This window comes from Chelonia mydas, chromosome 5 (genome assembly GCF_015237465.2).
Source record: "Chelonia mydas isolate rCheMyd1 chromosome 5, rCheMyd1.pri.v2, whole genome shotgun sequence".
In the NCBI taxonomy this organism is placed as follows: domain Eukaryota; kingdom Metazoa; phylum Chordata; order Testudines; family Cheloniidae; genus Chelonia; species Chelonia mydas.
In genome coordinates, this window is record NC_051245.2 from 42630872 (window position 1) to 42653034 (window position 22163).

The 22163-nt window shown below is 38.5% G+C and overlaps 1 protein-coding gene across 2 annotated transcripts in view; it reads left to right on the plus strand.

Annotated features, from left to right (window-relative positions):
* The window catches only part of PIK3R1 (phosphoinositide-3-kinase regulatory subunit 1), a 79795-nt gene that overhangs the window by 38557 nt on the left and 19075 nt on the right, over positions 1–22163 (plus strand). The window contains exons 1-6 of one of the 2 annotated variants that reach the window (XM_043546565.1): positions 3918–4251; positions 9683–9775; positions 11741–11815; positions 14873–15004; positions 15900–16101; positions 16273–16352. In XM_043546565.1, coding sequence (XP_043402500.1) covers positions 4107–4251; positions 9683–9775; positions 11741–11815; positions 14873–15004; positions 15900–16101; positions 16273–16352 — 727 coding nt within the window. In that variant the 5' untranslated portion in view covers positions 3918–4106. Of the gene's footprint in view, positions 1–3917; positions 4252–9682; positions 9776–11740; positions 11816–14872; positions 15005–15899; positions 16102–16272; positions 16353–22163 lie in introns of those variants that run through there. The other variant, XM_037902934.2, reaches the window with a different exon arrangement.

Sequence of the window (22163 nt, forward strand, 5' to 3'; positions counted from 1 at the left end):
ACAGATGCATTTTGAGATCTATCAGTTAGACAGTTTTTAATCCATGTAATGTGTGCCATGTTAATTTTATATCATTCTAGTTTTAATCAAAATGTGATGTGATAACTAAGTCAAATGCCATAGAGAAGTCTATAATACATCAACACTATTACCTGTATCAACCAAACATGTAATCTCATCAAAAAAAGAAAGTTCATTTCACAGAATCTAGTTTCCATAAACCCATGTTGATTACCCTCCTTTTAGTTCTTTATTAATCAAATCCTGTATCATCTGCTCCATTATCTTCCCTGGGATCAATGTCAGGCTGAAAGGACTCTAGTTACGTAGGTCATCCCATTTAAACATTTTTAAAATTGCCACATTAGCTTTCTTCATGTCTTCTCAAAATTCCCCAGTGCTCCAAGGCTTATTGAAAATCAGCATGAACGGTCCAGGAAGCTCCTCAGCCAGTTCTTTTAAAACACTTGGATGAAAGTTATCTAGACCTACTGATCTAAGAAATCTAACTTTTTAGTAGTGGTATGGAAATACTGTTATCATCATCATATGAGGCGAACCCTTCCCATGTGAGTAGAAGTAGTCAACTTCTGGAATTGGTGGATCAGAAACCACATAACCCTCTTAGCAGTTTAATCACCAGGAGTGCAGAATTCCCTAGCAGACAGTCTCAGCAGATATTTGTCCACCGAGCACGAATGGGAGATTTATGATTCTGTTCTGAACCAAATCTTCAACCAGTGGGAAACACCATCTTGGGATCTCTTTGCCTCAAAAGGAAACAAGAAACTATCCCAATACTGCTCCAGGGAATCTCTGGGCCATGGCTCAAAGGACAATACCTTGCTGCTACCCTGGACGGACCACCTCAGGTATGCCTTCCCTCCAATCTCACTAATGCTACAAGTCTTGCAAAAAATCTGCCATGACAGGGCTTGGGTCATCCTCATGCCCAACAGACTGACATAGTTCTGAATCTCAGAACTCCTGAGGATATGAACCCATCTGACCATCAAAATCTGACTATTTCTGGATCTTCTGGCACAACACAATGGTACAATGAGGCATGCCAACCAAGGACAGCTACAACTCAAGGACTGGATAAGAATCAGATGTAGAGCCCTCATGTTCAGTGGCTGTTCAATCCATTCTCCACCAAAGCAGGAGGGATTCAACCAGGAGATGCTGTTTGGGCCCATGGAAGTGCTTCTCCTCTTGGTCACAAGAATGCCAGCTATCTCCAGAATCCACTAGGATCCCTATTGTTCCAGAATACCTACTTACCCCCAAGACATCGGGCCTCTCGTCAGTTCCCTGCAGGTCCATCTTGCAACAGTTTCCCCCAATTGGTGACCATACCATCCTTACTAACCCCACAATGACTAGATTCCTGATGGGTCTTCTTAGAAGTTTTCCACCAATGGCGAAGCCAGCACCTCAGTGGGACATCAGCCTTGTACTTTCAGTTCTCACCAAACCTCCTTTTGAACCATTAGCCCATCTCTCCATAAAAGTTACCTTACTAGTTGCCATCACATCAGCTAGGATCGTGAGCAAGTTGGGAGAACTCATGGCAGATCCGTCATATACCATCTTTTATAAAAAGAAAGTCTCTCTTTGCCCCCACGTGAAATTCATCTCTAAAGTAATTTTGGAATTTCACACGAATTAAACCGTTCACTCACTGGTGTTTTTTCCAAAATTGCTTGCCTCTGATGAGGAGAGAAGGCTTCATTTTCTAGACATCTGTTGGGCACTGGCCTTTTATCAACAGAGAACAAAAGCAATTAGAAAAACATCCAAACTTTTTATCATCATAATGTAGCAATCAAATGGTCAAGCTCTGTCTGTGCAGAGACTCTCAAAGTGGATTTCAAGCTGCCTCATTCTTTGTTACCAAGAGAGCCCATTCCACCAGAGCTCAAGCAGCCTCTGAGACATGCCTTCACTAGATTATATATTATATATAGGGCGGTGACCTGGAACTCCACACACACGTTTACGAGACATTACTCGTTGGTCCAGACTTCTACCACAGGTACAGCTATGGACACAGCAGTAATATGGATAGCTGTTCTATCTGCCTCCTTGCACCTGCCTCGTGTTTGACTACTGCTTACTCAACTCCCACATGTTGAATGCACATAAGGGACTATGCTTCATTTTTTTCTTTGAGTGTACTTATCTGTAACTGGAGGGTCTTCTAAATGTATGGTCCCTATATGTATTGCACTACCCAACCTCTGTCCCCTCTACTGTGGATCATGACCATATTCACGGTAAGATTAGGAACTGAGAGGTGTCTGTCCGCACTGCGCTTTATAAGGTTGATTCAGAGCACAATGAGATCTATTGTGCATGTGCACACCACTGGACACTACTTAGTAAAAATTTATAGACTCCGGCACACGGTGTGCATATATACCCACATTTGGACTACAGATAGGGACGACACATCTTGAAGATGTGTCAGTAGATCTTTGTATCAGTAGAGGGAGTATAGTGCTTCTCCCTTTTTGAATCCCACCTTCTCTGTATTTTGGAGTCCTGATTTGTGTACACATATGGAGATAAACAAGTCCACGCAATCAAAGTAATGTGGTGGTGGGTTAGTTTTATTTGTTTTGTTTGTCTGTGGTTGGGTGGTGGTGTTTGTTTTGTAAACTGTCAAGCAGTCTATTTTGCTGCCTTTGACAGTCAGGTGTGCCTCATCTCTAATTTGTACCTTCATTTAACTTTTACTGCACAAGCATTTGCACTCGGTCATTACGAATTCTAAATTTAAATTTAGAGGCTCCTTTGGGAATATGGATGGTAAAACGAAACTTTTTTTTTTTTCATTTTTCCCCCCTACCAGGTATTATACATATCTGCTTATTTTCTGGATTTAAATACGTGTGAAGCAGCTAAGAAAGATAATTTATTTCCCATCAATTTTCAATACTTAGTATGAGTGCTAAATTATCTGGAGGTTCTTCTAATGTCATAAATTATTCTGAGGGCATCAATTTAATTTGAGGATATTGTTTGAAAATAATGCATTGAGTGGCTCCTGACGACATCCACTGTTTCCCAATCATTTTCCTAGCTACTCATGTTGAAAGCATTACTCAATTTGCTTGATAACTCCGTTTACTGTTATATATTTAAGTTTAGTGTTCATCAGGATCTCCTGCTAATGAGGCAGACTTTTTCTTACTCAAACGTGAAGTGTGAGATTTTCAAAGCTTGTGTGTGTGATGGACATAAGGAGAATGATACCCATTTTGTCCACTCAACTGTATCTTTGCACACATAACCTGCTATGCAGATAATAGGACCTATACACTTTCATATACCAGACTTGCATGCACCGCTCTGATATTTACATGTGCAGTTTAAGTGTTCACAATTGCACATATCCATGTCTAAAAATCTCAAAAATTGTATGGAATCATTTTGGTTCAGACCTAAATTCAGTTGTTTATTTATGGTCTCCTCTGTAAAAGACTTCTAAATGAACCTTTTTTCCATAGTGTATCTTACTACATATTAAAGGGCAGGCTTTATTTTTTTCTATCCACTTTCATGCTTCTTCCAGCAATAATGAAAGATTTGGCTCAGAGACTTGTGGATCCAATATTCCACCTTTAAATTTCCATTTGGCTTTGCCAGGTACTAACTCTAAAATATCTCTTTTTACTGAGAACTCCTCCAAAAGGTGCAGCTGTGTGCTGGTTTCATCTTGCACTTCGTAGCTATGTTGGCAGCGCTTAAACGTAAGGTATGCTATCGTCTCCCACCCATTGCTGTTGCCTTAGAGCTGTTCAGGCCTGCCTGTATTAGTGAGAGAGAGAAGAGCTCTCAGATTGGAGGGAATCCTGACTTCTGTTTCATCCGATTGGTTATCACTGTGGCAAGGTAAAAATAGATCTAGTGGAAAATTCAGCATTTATGATGTGTCATCAGAAGGCTTACTACTACTATCTGAGATACATACTACTCCTGAGACTTAATGACTGGCAAAGAAGGCAGTAGTAGTGTATAACAACTTGTGAGAGTCTTGATATTTTGGATACAGTGGGATTTTTAAAACAAATTACGGAATTTGTTTTGTGAAAAGCGAAATGATTACTTTAAGTGAAAAACTGATATTGGATTGTAGCAAAGGAATCTACAAAGTTGCTCAGATTCTTAAGAGTGGATTTGGTTCTCCAAACCTCTGTGCTGTGCTACAGCATGCTTCAAAACAAAATATAATTTTAAAATCAGGTACTAAATGAAGGTTGCATGATTCTTTGTGCTTTCACTGAAAATGGCATGCTTAAAAGGGTTTTTCCCTGCCACAGTAAATCTCCTGATGTGTGCTGTGTTTTGCTCTAGAACATCTAATCCGTGTTCAGGACATTCTTTAATGATAACTTTGTTTTACGGCTTCAGAAGTTGAAACAGAGACTTTTTCCAGAGTTGGTCATATTTTTTCCAATTCAAATGCTGCCATTTCCTTTCAGTATTTTAAATGTGAAGGGCACTGTGCATAAATCTGGCTTTCTTCTGTGTAAATGTTATGAACTGGCATTTAGTTCTGAGAGTGGTGTAAAGTCTCTATTCTGGCAGACATATGTTTTCTAAGGTCTTTCATCTTGAAATGACTATAATTTTCTGTCTTATGCCAAAGTAGAAAGACTAAATTACCAGTGACAATATAATGCTATGGGAATTTTATAAAGGAAATACATTGAATAGCATAAGTAGCAGCAGAGAATAGAAAACTGTAGAATTGTTTAAAAAAATTTATTTTTTAAATGGTATCTCTTAAACTTTTATATTTTGACATTTTGTCAATTTTGATGACTTGTGTATCTATGTTGTTCAGTTGCATTGTCCTTTTATCAGTGTATTAAAAGACAACTTTACGTTTTAAAAAACTTCCTTTATATTTATAGCCTTTTGTTATAAACTCCTTATTTCTGTTGTATATCATTACTGAAATGGGGATTTGTAGCCCAAATAGTCATGAATTCAAAAATATTTTATCACTTACACAGTTATGAAACAGTATTAGTGGTTTCAAAAGTATTCTAAGTACTTGCAAAATTATCAGTTTCCGTGAAGTAATAGTTATCTGTAGCAGTGGGGAAAAAATAAAACCAAAATCCTCCAAGCTCTCTCTATTTTATTATATTATGGTATTTCCCCTTTAAAACACACATTTTCTTTTGAGGAAAAAGTACGGGGAGAGGGGCGTTAATTTTAAAAAAGATTAAAGTTTGCTCTAAATATATATATTATATATGTAAATATATACTCCAGAGAGTGTTTCCTTTTCATTGAAATCTTTATAATCCAATACTAATATACCAAAAGAGGATTTGTGCAAAGGTTAAATAGCTTGTAAATTAGGCATGTGCTTCAGATACTTCATGTGTGTTGAAAGGCCGTCATCAGCACTTTTACATGTGCACTGGAAAATCCATGGCCTGATTTTCAGAGGTGCTAAGCACCAGCACCTCCCATTGATTGAGAACACCACCAATAGCTAGGATCTGTGGGGAAAAATGAGGCTACTTAAGTGCCCAAAGATGGATTTAGGTGACCAACTTTACAGATTTCAAGGGCAAAAGACTGGGGAGAGGGGTGAGTGTTTCTTTTGTTTTGGAAGAGAATGGTTTTATGTCTTAGACAGGGTTTTATATCATTATAGGTTTCAGAGTAACAGCCGTGTTAGTCTGTATTCGCAAAAAGAAAAGGAGTACTTGTGGCACCTTAGAGACTAACCAATTTATTTGAGCATAAGCTTTCGTGAGCTACAGCTGTAGCTCACGAAAGCTTATGCTCAAATAAATTGGTTAGTCTCTAAGGTGCCACAAGTACTCCTTTTCTTTTTATAGAGAGTCTTTAGCATTTCAGGGTATTTTTGAAAATGAGTAGTAGACCTAACATCTGCTTCTGTTTCCAGAAGAATGATATGACCGAGGACTCTGTTTGCATTTTGCTCTCACTTCATGGATGCTTACATATGTTGCCATAAGTCACCTGCTTACAATGTAAATCAAAAGCAAAGGAAGTGAGATAGGGTATGGAGAAGCTTTCCATTTTGGAGTAAGTTGAAGGCTGTTAGTGTCCCTCCATCTTTGCCCTTTTGAAAAGAAAACATGTTTTCTGAGATTCTTCTCTATCCTTCCCAGTGGCTTTCTCCTATGACATAAAGCCTTCAGGGGACACCAGATGCACAGGTTTTCATTTTTGGTCTGCCTGGACTACACCTTTAACTTTCAGAAATAAATATCAAGTTAGAAATTAGTTGAAAGGTATTCCTTTTCCTAAAGACAAGTTAATTGTTCTAAGTAGGCATTTGTAATGTGCCTATTATCATAGTCTCTAGGCACCACTCGCTTAATCTGACATAGTGTGTAGCTCTCTAGTTCCTTCTGTTGTATGAACCAAAGAGTATATAGTGGGTTAAGATCTGTAACTGGGCCCTCCCTGTCCTGCTCTCTCCCCAAGCCTTTCATCCTGGGTGTCATTTAACCTTACCATCCTCTTTTTCCTCTCCCCTTCCTTTCAATTTTGTGTCATAGCTCTGCATCTTGTCTTCGGTTAGAAGAATGAGGTGAGCATCTCTGCTCAGAGCTCATGGCATTTCATGACTTGGCAGAAGGGAGGTGGGAGAGTAAAAATTAATGCAATAACTGCCTAACGGAGCAAAAAGTTATTTTCATCATGGAAAAAATTTAATCTCTCTATTTTTAAAACATATTCTCACCTTGATATTGGGAGGGATTTTATGCCTTTGACTTTCCAAACATCAGAATGAGACTTATTAATAGTAGTAGTAGTAGTGTTAGATTATATCTTGCAATTGGTATTTTGTAATTTGAGGATTTTCTTGGCAGAGCCTTTGATTTGACACTGTCATATTCTTTGAATAAATGTACATTTATTATAGCAGATTCATACATTCTAAGGCCAGAAGTGACCATTAGATCATCTAGTCTGATCTCTGCTATATACAGACCATGATATTTCACCCACTTACCCCTGCACTGAGCCCAGTTAGTTGTCTGGCTAAATCATATCTTCTCAAAAGACGTACAGCCTTGATTTGAAGATGTCAAGAAATGGAGAATCCACCACTTCCTTTGGTAGTTTGTTCCAGTGATTAACTACCCTCACTGATAAAAGTTGTATCTAGTTTCTAATTTGGTTCTTCATATGCCTTTTTAGTACGTGGTATTTTCTCCCCGTGAAGGTATTTACACACTGCAATCAAGCCACCTCTCAGACTTCTTTTTTGATAAGCTAAACAGAGAAAGCTCTTCAAGTCTCACTGTAAGTCATTTTCCCCAGCCTTCAAATAATTTTGGGGGCTCTTTTTTTCACTCTTTCCAATTTTTCAACATCCTTTTTAAACGGTGGACACTAGAACTGTATGCAGTATTCCAGTATTGGTCTAAGCAATGCTGTATACACCTCCCTTCTACTCACTACTCCCCTGTTTATATAACCAAAGAATGTGTTGACCCTTTATGCCACAGCATCACGAGGGGAGCTCATGTTCAGTTGCTTGTCTACTAGGAGCCCTAAATATTTTTCTGAGTCACTGCTTTCAAGGATCCAGTCCCCCATTCTGTAAATATGATCTGCATTCTTTGTTGCTAGGTATAAAACTTTGCATTTGGCTACATTAAAATGCATTTTGCTTGAATGGGCCCAGCTTATCAAGTGAACCAGATCACTCTGTTTGGCTGCTTTACCCTTGTTATTATTTACCCCTCTGCCAGTCTATTGTCTCAGGTGCAAATTTTTATCAACAGTGATTTTATATTTACTTCCAGCTCACTGATGAAAATGTTGAATAGTATCAGGCCTGGTGCTGTTCCCTGTGGAACTCCACTAGAAACACCCCCGTTTGATGATGATTTCCCATTGACAACGACTTTTCATAGAACTAGGAGTGCAGGGGGTGCTGCAGCACCCCGTGGCTTGAAGTGGCTTCCATTGTATACAGGGTTTAGTTTTGGTTCAGTGACTCTCAGCACCCCCACTATACAAATTGGTCCACCACCCCTTCTATTTTTTGAGCTCTGTCAGCCAGTTCTTAATCCATTTAATGTGTGCTTCTCTTATCAGTTTTCTGCACTTCATAACATCTAAATTCTATCAATTGGTATCTGTTTTCCCTTTTTTCCATTTGTTATATATTACTCATTTATTTCTAATTTCTGTCTTCACTTCACCACTGAACCAGGATGGGCTTTTAGTCCAAATAGTCCTTTTTGTAGATTGTGGATTCATGGCTTTTTAGCCATCTAATAAACTCTTCTGAAAGAATTCTCAATTTTCATTCGCATTTTTCCTTCTAAATTTTTCTTCCCATTAAATTTTGTTCATAATATTTTTCAGCATTGTGAAATTAGCCCTTTTAAAGCATAGGGTATGTATATTACTGCTTGGGACTGTCCTCTGTTTGCCCATACTGAATGTAATCAGGTCATGATCACTGGTCCCTAGGCAACCACCAATTTCCAATCCAGTGATTAATTCATCTTTATCCATCATAATCTGTCAGTCATGCCAGATGTTGCTGGTGGCTGTTTAGTAAGAATATCTTTCTGTAAACATCCTAGCTTTCCAAAAATCAAACACGACTGCTTTTAAATTTTGAAATTACTCTTTTTGGCAAAAATAATGCATTTATCAGAGCGAGAACGTTTTTGTATTAGTTTGTTCTTTCAATAAAGAACTGACTTTGGATAAAATCAGTATGCAGCTTTGTTTCAGTTTGCAAAAGATTCATTTTAGAATATCTTATTTTTATTCTTTATTTATTGATCATTGTACAAAACAGGAGGCTCTCTTTGCACCATCAGGCATATATTGTCAATATTGTGACCCTATAAAAATTAAAACAAACTGCAACTGTTATTAAGCTTTCTCATTAATATGACATGTTGGTTGTTCCTGCAGAGAGTTCATACCAATAGAAGTGTGTTTCATTCAGTAGATTAGCAGTTCCAGGGAGATATGTATATAGCTCCCTCATCTGGTTCACCATAGGAGAAAATGTTTCAGGCCCAAAAAAACTGTTCTTTTTTTTATCCACCCCTAAGAATTTTATATGGCTTCTGTGTGGATTCTACACTTTTTACTTTATATTACTTACCTTCCTCACAGGAGTAGTGAAAATTTATTAATGATTTATAAAGCATTTTTGGTATTCTCTGAATGAAGGTGCCATAAAAATGCATTTTCGTTATTGTTATTGTTTATCATCACTATTCAGTCCTGGAGAATGGATTTGTGTAAATACAAAAGGTGAAGGGATAGAATACTTGGAGGAACAAAATGTCATGAAGTAGACAGCTTTGCTTGATTAAAAAAGAAAAAAAATAAGATAAACAAATGAGGGGAATAGTTACTAGGATTTTGCTAATTATGTACTGGATGTTTGTCTTTAGTTTAAATATAGTAGTGATATTTAGCATGTGAGAGTTGTTTTTTCTAAAATAACCAGTAAGTAATTGCGTAGTATTCTATTTTGCATGCAGAACAGACAAGCAAAATGTCTACATGGACTTTCACAGCTGATAAAATGAATTTGTTCAGTGTTTAAAAATTAACCAGTTGCATTATATCTCATGACATTCATAAACTGAAATTGCATGTAACTGTAGCTTAACTGTTGTTTTTTTTTTAACAGCTTTTACACTTCCAGATCTTACAGAGCAATTTTTGCCTCCTGACGTCGCTCCACCAATTCTTATCAAGATAGTGGAGGCTATTGAAAAGAAAGGTATGATGATGAACAGTCTGCCAGTGTTTTAGTTATGTTTGTGAATGGGGACTGCAGGATCAGGCCCAGAGTTTGTACATTTCCCTACCGAGGGTTTGTAATGTATCCCATTGCTCAATTGGTATTCAAGCAAATTTAGTCAGAGCCTTATCTTGTTGGTATGTGCTCAACAGAGGTTACTTGGGTTATAGAGGTAATAACATAGCTTATACCACCTGACACCTGGTAACCTGCTACAGAGCAAAAACAGAGATTTTAATTTGAGGTTTTGAATAATGTAATACTCTTGCACCCGGTTGATATTTGTAATCACAGAAACGCATTGCCATGAGATAGCACGGGAAAATATCTCAGAATGCTAAGTTTTGGGAGGTATTTTTTGCCCTCCAAAGAGGCAGTCCTTTATTGCTACTGTCTGTTCAATCAGCCCATATTTGTTGTATGCCCTTTGACTTTTCTCCCTTCCCACACTCCCAGCTGTCCCGCTCTGTCCTGGTCCCCTCCTCCCCATACCATTCCCCCTTACCCCTACTGGCCTTCTCAATCTTTTGTTTCTCTTCCCTCTCCTGTTTAAATAACCTATTCTCTGTCCATCTCTTGCCTCCTGACCCCCTTGTCTCTTTCCCCAGCTTCTCTGCTGATGTCACCTTCATCAACCTTATGTGGCCAGGAGATGCCCACTGTACCCTGCTCTCCTAATGGTCATGTAGTTGGGAGTCGGAGGGCAAGACAGGATTTGTGGCCTGGTTACTATCAGTGTCAACACTTTGAAGGCTGGGATCAGGGGCTGCTGATGCCAGTACTCAGAGCCAGAGTTTAATGGCAACCAGCATAGTCAGCTACTGTTTCTAGGAGACCACACTGGATGTTATTAAATCATATGTGGCCTGTATCCCTGGGCATGCTCTTTAATGTAAAATATGGAGCAAAAAATCTTACATTTATTATGGTGTCTTTTATTTGGAAGGATGTCTGCACTTTACAGAGTATACACAGGGATCACTAACTCCACCACTGAAATGGGGCTAATACAGGACAACTGTTTAACATGTCTGCAGCAACACCACCAGCACTGACAGCTTACGTACTGTGTGTGCTCTCTATGTCTGAAGTCAATAAAATAAATATGCAGAAAACCAGATAGTGATTGGCTTTAGGATAAGAACAGTAAAGTATCCCCCCAAAAGGAAAAATAGCTCCTTCGGCTTTGGGTACCATAAACTATCACAATCTAAGGAATTATTTATTCTCAAGCAGCTTTTCAACTGTTTGTTTCCTCTTGAGGCAGACCATGTTTGCTGTCTCTGCTCAAGTTGTATTTCTGGGGTGGCAGGCCCTGAGCTTCTCCTCTCTTTTGGTGGGACACCTCCACTTCATTTTCTCTGTCTCCTCCCTGTATCCCATCTCTTCTTGCCTTATGAAGGCACTTGGGAGAGATGGGGCAATAGGACATGAACAAGGGAGCAGTAGTTCCTAGAGGGTTTAAGGCCAGCTGTTCCTTAGCTGGAAAGGTGCATAGAGTGGCAGGGAAGGGCTGGGTGTTTCCTACTGAACTTCACTTTGCTCCACTGCAGGCAAATCTTTACCTTGGCAAGTACACACTTCTCCTTCTGCTGGTGTTGGCCTCCTAAAGCCAGTGCTTGGCGATTTGGTTGAGTGTGGGAGCGGGGAATGAGGGTTGGCTGGATTTCTGCTGTTTCTTGGCTGGCAGCTTCTGCTGGCCCAGCAGTTTGCAGGCATGCATGTCAGGCATGGTATATTTTCCTGTGGGGTATGTTGTTGCCCTATAAAAGCAATAGCATACAGTATTTTGTCATGGTGTGTAAGAATTATACTAACTTATACTGTATACTAAGTTATACTGTAACTGTAAATAGTTATTTGAGGACAATAGAAATATGTTGTTTCCTATATAAAGCCACAAAGGATATTAAGTTCATGTATTCAATCTATTGTGTTTTTAAGGTCTGGAATGTTCAACTTTGTACAGAACACAAGGGTCAAGCAGTATTGCAGAATTAAGACAAATTCTTGAGTGTGGTAGGTACAACTGTTTTTCTTAAAGTACCAAATAGGTTTTGTATTAAGATTTTAACATTTTTTTTCTATGCCCCCTATTCAAACTATATAATTTGATGTTTAGTTGATATAGTTTTTATTCCATTGCATTTGCCATAATATTAACCTTTCCACTTTCATGGAATAAATATTTTTCTCCAAGTCCCCATTATACTGGTATTCTGTCCAAGAATAATTAGTTTAATGTTTATTAGTACCTTAACTGTTTGAGGAGGGCTCTGGAAGAGGAAAGGAGTCTCATTCAGAAGCAAGATAAAGATGCGCTGTCCCAATAATGCTGTGGAATAAATTTTATTTATGCATGTACAGCTGCACATAATTTTGTGCATACATTAATACATTCAGCCCTCTGCTTCCTTTGGCCCAGTGTAGGGGGTTGGAGGGGAGCCTCCTGGCTCTGCTGCATATTCCATCTGGTTCTGGTTCTTTTGGTTCTGAGAGTGAAGGAAGAGAACCTAGCTGATGATGCTACTCTGTGCAGGGATCTAGGTATCAGGGCAGTAGAATTCCTCCACCCCCCGTGTACAACATGCTTCCCCAATTCCTATCTCTCTCTTCTCCTCCCCTGTGCCAGAGTCCTAGGGTTTCGGACACTCATCTGGCTTCTCCCTTCTCTGGCCCCTGCAGTAGGCCTAGTGGGGTGGGGAGATACCCCCCAGCTACTTGTCCTCTTGCCTCAAGTCATAGGTGCTGGAACTAGGGGTGTAGCAGCACCCCCAGGCTTAAAGTGGTTTCCATTATATACCTGGTTTACAGTTTGGTACAATGGCTCTCAGCACCCCACTATATTAATTGTCCCAGCACCCCTGCCTCCAGTTTCCTTTAGCAGATTCTTAAAAATTTAATAAAACCTAACCATCTAAATGAGAAATAATTCCAGAGCAACAGTCAGTCAAACTGTGGAAGAGCAGAGCTCTTCTGTTGTGGTGGTAGCATTACCCAAGCTTCTGCAAGCTGTGGAGGAGAGTATGTGTATGGACTTCCCCTTTCAGAGAATTGCGTGAGGGTACCAGGGCATCATACCACTGCATGAGGCTAGGAATTGAAACTGATTACACACCGTGTTGTCAAAGGCACAAAATATGCAAACTCTAAAAAGAGAAGTAATTTCTCTACTCTTTCAATTTTAGTAATTAAAAGTAATTAAAGATTAAAATTGAGGAGGAAATTATTTTTGAGTTCACTATGTTTTAAATCTAGCCGTTATCATGATCTTGAATGATGGTAGAGAAAGGTATGGAACTGTGGGTTAGCAACAGAAGCTTTATTCTTAATATTTTTGTTTTCAGCACTGACTTTCCAAACCACAAATACCTGAATCTCTTAATTTATTCAAAATCAATATAGAATCTCACATCTGAAATGTAGTTTTATGCACGATCCACCTGTATCCTGAGACCATTGTAAAACTGGGGTTTACCTGTATTCTTGTTCAAAATTTAATTAGGTTGGAAAACAGGAAAATAAGGCTTTAGCCTTTGAGGAACTGATTGTCCTTCGTTCCTATTGAGCAGCGCTCACAATCTTCCAGGAGCAAGCCAGTAAAGGTGATCAAAAATAGAAAGGTCACAACAGCAGCAGCAACAAATAGCTTGCTATACATCAAATAGGTCCAGCTCTCACTATAGCTCTCGTTCCAGTCATTTGGGATGTTTCTTACAGACACTGAACCAATGGAACCCAGACTTGATCCAGCATAGAGAATAAAAGCCACAGTGACTAATGGAGTTTGAGTTCTTGCACCGATAGACTGGGTTTTTAAAGAATTATTTCCCTTCCTTCCCTATTTCCCACCCTAAGTTATTGGGCCCTTTGAAACTTTCTGGATTTGGGAGCATTCTGGAACTTTTGTGAGAGCTTCATGTCTGACAGGAAACCTGTCTGGCTTGTAATAAACACTTCTAAAATTTTATGTTTTTTATTTTGACTTCTTTTTTTCACTACACCAATGTTAACAGACAGTCCTATAAGTGATAGAATATTCTATTGAACTTTATCCCAAGTTGTAATTACACTAGCAGGCCATGGGCCATTACAAATGTGCAAATTCTAACTGCTATTTAAGAAACCAAGGATCCGATTCTGCAAATATATCTAGACATGCTTCAGTTTATTCACATAAATGTTTCCAGGTTCAGGGCCTGAGTTGCTAATCAGCTACCAATAGAAATACTGCATTTGCACCCAGCACTAACTATGGATTGCTCCTTACTATAGTAGGGGTTACACAAAATATTTACATGTAAAACATAAACCTGTTAAAAATATCCAGGTGTCTCGTAACCTTGCAGCCCTATAACAATATTACAAATATTGCCACAAGCATCATTTGTAACTGTATAGTAACATTTGAAAAGTATGCAGAATCCAGGGTCTTCCTTATATAATTTACAAGGTTGGGATATAAAAAAAGCAAGGTGTTTTTAAACACTCTGGTCACTTCAGAAATAATCCCAGTGAAAGTATAATAACCTTCACTAGGGGCCGTCTACAGAGTTTGAACCCAGGACCTTCATCACCAAGATACAAACCACCACCACTTTAGCTATAGTAGTAATTCTATCACGTGGCAGCTATAGTATGCTGTTAGTCTCTATGTAGATTAGCCACTAGAGGGGACATGAGACAATTTTCAAGCATGCTATAAAGCCATTTCTTGAGTAATAGAATTTGTGTTACTTATAACATTTCCACATAAATATTTTCCTGCACTGCATATTGACTCCCGTGCATAATTTACATCTGATCATTTATTAGTCAGAATCTCTTCATGATTGAAGTTTCTGACCCCTTAACTTTACAGTGTATTGCTGAACAATTTTAGTATCTAATGTGGGAATTCACTGCACCTTGTAAATAACACATTTCAGCAAAGACTCATTTAGATGTCTTCAGAGATTTCTTACAAATTGTTCTTCATAAATCAGATTTAGGTTGTCTGTTCTGGTGTGGTATGAAATGACAATTTTAAGGTCCTCAGAAATTTTTAAATTGCGTATGTCTGGGTTTTTTCTTCAGATGCCTCTTCAATGGATTTTGAGCCAATTGATGTGCAGATCTTAGCAGATGCTCTCAAGAGGTATCTCCTGGACCTGCCAAATTCTGTCATTCCAGCATCTGTTTACAGTGAAATGATTTCAGGAGCTCAAGGTATGAATGTGAAAGTATTTCCACTCACAGCGGGGAAAAAAAAGATTTATTAGGATCGGCAGTACCCAGCATGAAGGGGCTGTGATACTGTTTCAGCCTACATAAAATGTGGAAGGTTTTTGTACACCGCAACAGGTGGTGCTCATAAAACAAAAATAAGTCTTTTCCTCACTTATTATATATTAGCTGGTTTTGATAAAAGCTGCTGAAATTACTAACAATATAAATATAATGAAAATTGTAAGATATTACACAGCTTGGTGCATTTAGTAAGTAAGAATAACTGTGCATGTACCGGTTAAAAAAAATCAAGGACTTATCTGTGTGCAGAAAGAGCTAATTGTTAACCTTTTATCAGTGCTGACAAAGTAAATGTATTCGAGAACACAGTGTTCTGAGGTCCATTGGCAGTTATGGAATATAAAGCAATAAATATGTTAATATAAGGTTCATCTTTGGCAGTGGTCATTTCAGACAGTACAGTTGACAACTTTCAGTATGTGGGCCTCGTACTGTTGCATGTTCCATGGGCAGGACATTGTGGCTGGTAACCTTCAAAGTTAGAAAAGCACCTGTGATTCTTATCTACTGCATCTCAGAATTACCCAATCATGTGTGACGCTAAACACAAGACAGACTTCTACCAGTACGCACTGCACATATTGTGGTTTTTACCAAACGAATGTTCTGTTTCCATTTTACTTTTATACAGTTGTTTTCTTCTGTCACTTGAGTTTTTCACTTTTGCAAAAGAAGAAAGAAGAGGCTGGGTTCTATTGAAGGACAGAATATTTTTTCTGTAAAATTGATACTTACCAGGGAACCATGTAATGGTTTCATTTTATTTGTTGAATGTTTCTGCTCTGATATCAAGAGACTTTCTGTTTGCTTGCAGAAGTGCAGAGCTCAGATGAATATGCTCAGTTGCTGAAGAAACTCATCAGGTCTCCAAATATACCTCACCAGTATTGGCTCACTCTCCAATATTTGCTCAAACATTTCTTCAGACTTTGTCAAACCTCCAGCAAAAATCTCTTGAATGCAAGATCCTTAGCTGAAATTTTCAGCCCTCTGCTTTTCAAATTCCAGTTAGGAAGGTATGTGAGACATCTTAATTATCTAGTGTATTGTAACCATGATATATGGCTCTGTTATTCAAAATAGTTAATAAGTTAATGTAGAGGACTTGTGCTTATGCTGTTATCTTTGCATTACTTTTCTAAAGGCATTAATGTAAACCTTTAAATTTTTTCCATTCTGTTTTACAGCTCTGATAATGCTGAACACCTCATAAAAATCCTAGAAGTTTTAATCACAAGTGAATGGAATGAGAGACAGCCTGTACCAGGTAAAAAAAAGTTTGGATTTTAAAAAGTAATTGGTTATGGATGATTTTTATATAGTTCAAAAATCAGTTTGGTGGCCATTAAAGGTCCATTATTTTTTTCTTCAGATTAAGTAAGCTCATTGAACAAATGTATTAAAGTAATAAAATTATGGAAGTAAGTAGATATGCAGCAGAAGTTAATTTTTGTTTTCAAGGAACTGTTCTTTACTCTGAAATAATTTTGCATTGAATAATGTGTGCAGATTTTTCCATAGCCTTAGAATTTGTATTGCTTCTTATTGAACACTGTATGAAAAATCAAGAATGTGAGATACTTGTGAAGCAGTATATATGTACTTTTGCATTCCTTACTATTAAAAGCGGACAAATTATGAAGTCCTTTCTTAGCTCTCACTCAAGCCTTTCTAGGCATATTTCCTCAAAAGAACTGTGCCCAGTGGGGACTGATTAAAGACCTCAAATTTAGTCCTCTGTTTAGCTTTGTGCATTTTTCAGCCAGGTATGTGGAAAGATTTGTCTGTCAAAATCTACATTCTTATTAGTGCAGGCAGAATCAAAACTGCTTCAGGATAGCTAGTTGACACGTTTTCACTGTCTGTGCTAGCATTTAGTTCATACAACCAAGAGCAAAGTTTAGCACTACTTTATGCAACAGATTGTATTTGAAATCAAGCGTTCCTCCTTTTCTTAGTATGGGTGAGGCAGTGTTGCCAGACTTGTGCAAAGGAACTTGTGCTGCTGTGCAACGTGATTTCTCAGTTCAGCAAAGCAAGCGCATGTCGATATAGAGAAGCTGAAAGCCTTGACTTACAGTAATATTAGCAAAGGGTACTTTAACAAAGAAACAGAACATTGTTTTAGTGTTCCTCCCTCTCTGCTTCTAAAGTACAGTAAGAGACCACAGCAGTAAGGTTTTGCAGGATTGGGTAAGAACTGGAAGAGCTGGTACAGACTTCTCAGAGTGTTGGAACAAGGTATCTTCCAAACCCACCGTACATTGATTTGAGTGAGTAATCTTGCAACCTGATATGCAGGGTTGCAGCACCTTTATGCTGGAGGGGCAGCTAGGCCAAACCAGACCGGCGCTGTGACAGGTGCGGGGAGCCAGGCCTAGCCCCAAGCTGCAGGGTGAATGCGCAGTGGGCTTGCTTTCCAACTTCATCTCTGTGCCTCCCCGCAACACTGGGCCAGGATTAGGGTTCCAGTGCCAGGGCAAAGGGTGCTCTGAAGGTGGTCTGTGTCCCCTCGTTAGGGCAAAGAGAAGCCAGTGAAGGATTGTGGCCTATGATTTTTGGTCTCTCCATGAATATGGGCCCTAGGAACATGCCGAATTGGCCTCTTCATTAATCCTGCCTTACCTACTAGGTTTTAACTCTGCATTTTGATAGGATCTGTTATAACAACTTCCATTCTTATCTGTATATTTCAAAGTCCATACTTGGCAAAAGGACAATCTATGTAGTAATTGCCATACTGTACATTATTCTTCAGTTAAATACAATATCTGCCCATCCATTAATATGTAGCCAAAAGGTTTAGGCCAAAATTTTCAAACTTGGCAGCCTCCTGAAAAGACTTTCGCTTGTGCTTAACTTTTGCATGCCTGAATATTTTTCAGAAGCATATGAGTAAATCTTTGCAGGTTTAGGATCCAAATCTCTGCTTGAGCTCCTGAAAAATTGAGACATCTGTTTAGAAGTGCAGAGTCCCCACAGCTCACATCGAAGATTTAGGGACAGATTTTCAAAAGTGCTCAGCCCCCAGCAGCTCCGTATTGTTTCAGGGGAAACAGCATTTAGGTTCCTACATTAGAGCTGAGCTCTTATGAAAATTTGGCCCTTTATATCATTTAGGCAGCTAAACTAGAGAATTCTGACTTGAATTGTTTCACAAACATCTTGACACTAACTGAATTGTAATGGTTATAAGTGGGGAAGGGGAATTTGCAATTTACCGAGGCAGGGGTTTACTGTTGACATCTTTATTTTGACAAGGCTGGCTCCCAGTGTCCAATCAACCCTAAACAATGTAAATGTTCTACCAGACAAAAGTACAATAAACTGGGGTTTATATGTGTTATATTTTGAGATGACACTTTCAGAAATGCATCCATGTGCTTCTGACTGTCTCTAAGAAAGTATCTCCTTCTCTTGTATATCTTTAATTTGCTGGACATTTTTCTTTCTGGATGGAAAAGCTGTCATTTCTAGATAGTTATGGTGCATTGCATCATAACTGAAGTCTAAAAATTGAACACCTTAAGCGTATGTAAAAGATGCAAAACCCACTGTCAAAGTTCATTTCTAATATCTGGTATGTTGCAGAATATTCATGTGCAGTATAGTTATGAATCAGGCCTTTTAACATCTCGGGCTTGAGCTTCAACCAGGGATATTGCAAGATGTTAAAATAAAGGAAGATTCCTAAAAAAGTGAAAGGCAACTTTCAGCGATCTTTTTCCTGGTGTTGAGCAGTTTGTGACAACGCCCTAGTGAAAAGAATTTCAAAGATGAGAAATGGAAGGACTTTTTTTAAAAAAACCTTACTTTTTAAAAAAAGATTGACTTCTTCATAAAGTGATTTGGTTTTGCCTGTTTGTCTTTCTTTTCTGTTACCCTTTAACCTGGAAAGAAATAAGTCTGTCTAAAATGAGTTGTGTGAATTTTAGTGGTGTCATATACAGGAGGCAGATGTTTTAATTGCTTGTTTTCTTTTAAATGCAAACTTTCTTTCTCTCCATGCAGCCATGGAAAGTGAGAAAAGTAGGACTTGTATGTTAAATTGAGCCATGTGCAGCTTTTCATCTGTAGTTATTATGATGAGCATCCTAAGCCCATTTTTGAAATGTTTTTAACACAAGCGTGTATTGACCTTACCCTGCCAATATGTCCAACCCAAAACCTACAACGTTTTGTTCATGAACTGAGGACACAGTTTAATATCATACAAAAATATGCCACAGTGAAATACATTTTGTCAATATCTGTGTAATCCTATGGAGAGAAAGTAATGTTACAGGAACAAAGAGATTAGGAAAAAAAGTCTAGTCGCAGAAATTATTATTAACCAGTTCCATTTTCTGTATTACCTTGACCCTCTCTCGTTCTGTGTAGCTGTTCAGTCTTTTGACTAGAATTACCAGATTTTTTCAATTTTTTTTTTTAACATCCAAACTTGATCAGCTAAACCAAAATATCAAGCTGGTGGAGAGAGAGGGGAGAGATTGCTTCTACTGTTTAAGTCACTGGGAATTTTGACATTGAATTGACGGGTATAGCATCCGGAAAAAGGTGTGTGTTCCTTATATGTGCCATATGAAACAACAATGCTAGGAGAAAAGTATCTTAACTATAGTGCAGTTTAAAAAATATCAAGGAACATGTCCTTTTACATGTTTTAAGAAGAGTATTTGGGAGTTGGGGCTATAAGTTCCTACAGGTCTAAAAAGCCAGCTGATTTTTCAGGTCATGAATGATGTTAGCAGTGTAGTTGTGGCCATGTTGGTCCCAGGATATTAGAAAGACAAGGTGGGTGAGGTAATATCTATTATGGACTAACTTCTGTTGGAGAGAGAGACAAGCTTTCAAGCTACACAGCAGAAGAGCTCTGGGTAAGCTGGAAATTTTGCCTCAGAAGTTGGTCCAATAAAACATATTACCTCACCCACCCTGTCCCCCATCAGTGACCTTGGCTTTTCTATCTAGGCTATTATCCTAATTTATACCAGGTTTGCAAATAACATTTGTGAAAGACGTCTCCTGTGACAAACGTTACAAACTTTGGTGTGAGATGTCAGATTTTACTGTTTTTATAGGGTCAAAGGTAAAAGAACATATGAGGTAATGAGACTATCTTACACTTCTGGTTTATACACAAACTGTCACTTGCTGAAATGTTGGTTGGTGGCGTGGTCATAAATGCCAATGGCAAAGCTGAAAAACAAATTCTCTGTTTTTATAGCTGTAAATGCATTAGAGAGATTTCCAGCGTAAATGTTATGACATATACAGAAGCTGTAACTGATGCTAGTTGTTTCGGGTGAGTTTAGCGGAGTAATAAACAGAGCAGGAAAATAATGGCTCACTCCTGTTCCCATTGAAATCAGTACCAAAGCTCCCACTGATTTCACTGGTGCAGAATCTGCCCCCTAGTTCATAACTGTATTTTTGTTTTGTATCACAACACACTACAAAAATAAGACTATTATCAGTTGTCAGTACTTTATATGCAATGTGATAGATTTAGTCTAAATGTTTATCATAATTCAACATTATTTTTTAAATGTTAATAGTCCTGTGAATATTGTGGCCTATGCTAAGACTGTTTTGACTTTTCACAATTAGAGCTGTTGTACATTCTCTTTTTCATCCAGCAGAGGGCTCCCCTTCTAAGCTAATAAAAATCATGCGGTTTACACCTATCTAACGAAATCAAAATACATTGTTAACTAATCTCCAGCCTGGGCAACACGAGGTTGTCCTGTTTAAATTTTGACACTATGTAGAGCTTAGGTTTCTCAACGCCTTGTAATTATTGGTAAAACCACATGTATTGTATTATAACAAGTATGTACCAATTAACTGTACACCACTCAGCCCCATGCCGAGCTCTCAGTCCTGCTTCTTATATTGTATGTCTTGCATGTAAAGCACTTTAAGTAGCAGCAATCATGTAATAAGAATTAGTATGAAATCTGATCTTTCAGCAATTGTAAAAGCTATCGGTTTGATGACAAAATGTGCATACCAGTTGAGGTGATGTAACTTGTAAAGATAAGTAAAGTCTCAGATGCAGCTATAGTGCACAAATGCATGTGTGTTCATTTATTCATGTGGACACACACACCTGAATCGCATGTGTGGGGATGAGTGGGAATTCATTTTTGCATGGGTCATTAGAGCCTAAACAAACATTGGACTTGGTACTGCTTTTCCACAGTGAAATTTCAACAGTTGTGTCTTGTTTGTGTGCTAATTACAGTGCTGGTTTGGCTGTTGTTCCTCCCCCTCAGATCTCCTGTGGGAATACCATAGTGTACTGTGGATGGTTGATGGAGGTTGTTTGATGCATGCTGTACTCCCCCCCCCCCACCGCCACTCCCTTGAAAAGGGAAAGTGGCATCTCCAGCAGGTGAACAGTCTGTGCCAGCTCTAAGATCAGGACTTCTCTGATGACTCCAAAACTATGAGCCTTCTACAGCACTGTTTAGTAAATCATACTGGCTAGATATTTTTTTTTTAAATCCTGTAGTAGAGTGCATATCAATTACTACCAAAAGCTAGGTTTTTCTGTTCTCTCACGGTTTGATAATTAGTACGGAAAGACAGATTACCATCCAAGCGTGAAATATGCCATGTTATTTTCCAGACAAGACTGATTCAAAGGGCAAGTAAAAATGGCAATCCTTTAGTAGGCAAAGGGAAAAAAACAACAACAGCAATAAACTGTTGTAGGTGAAACCACTTAATTGGAAAATTAACTAAAAGTCACGTATAGGGGGTTTTTTCTGTGTAGTTTGTGCGTATGTGTGTAGTTTTGTTTTGGGGGACAGGAGTTGGCCTTGCAGTAGCATTTCTGACAAACACAGAGGATCCCAAGGAATACAGCTAATTAGGAGAAATACTAGTTATGGCTTGGTAAAGGAAACAGGAAGTCTTAAGCCCCATCCCTTTAGGAGGCCTGTTTCTCCTCTCACTTACTCCTGATTTCCTTCCATGTAACAATTGAAGTGGTTACTTAACTGTCTTCACTCTTGAAGGTAAAGGAGTGAAGCCATGTAAGTGAAGGGGGAAACTGACCCTTTAATTCCCT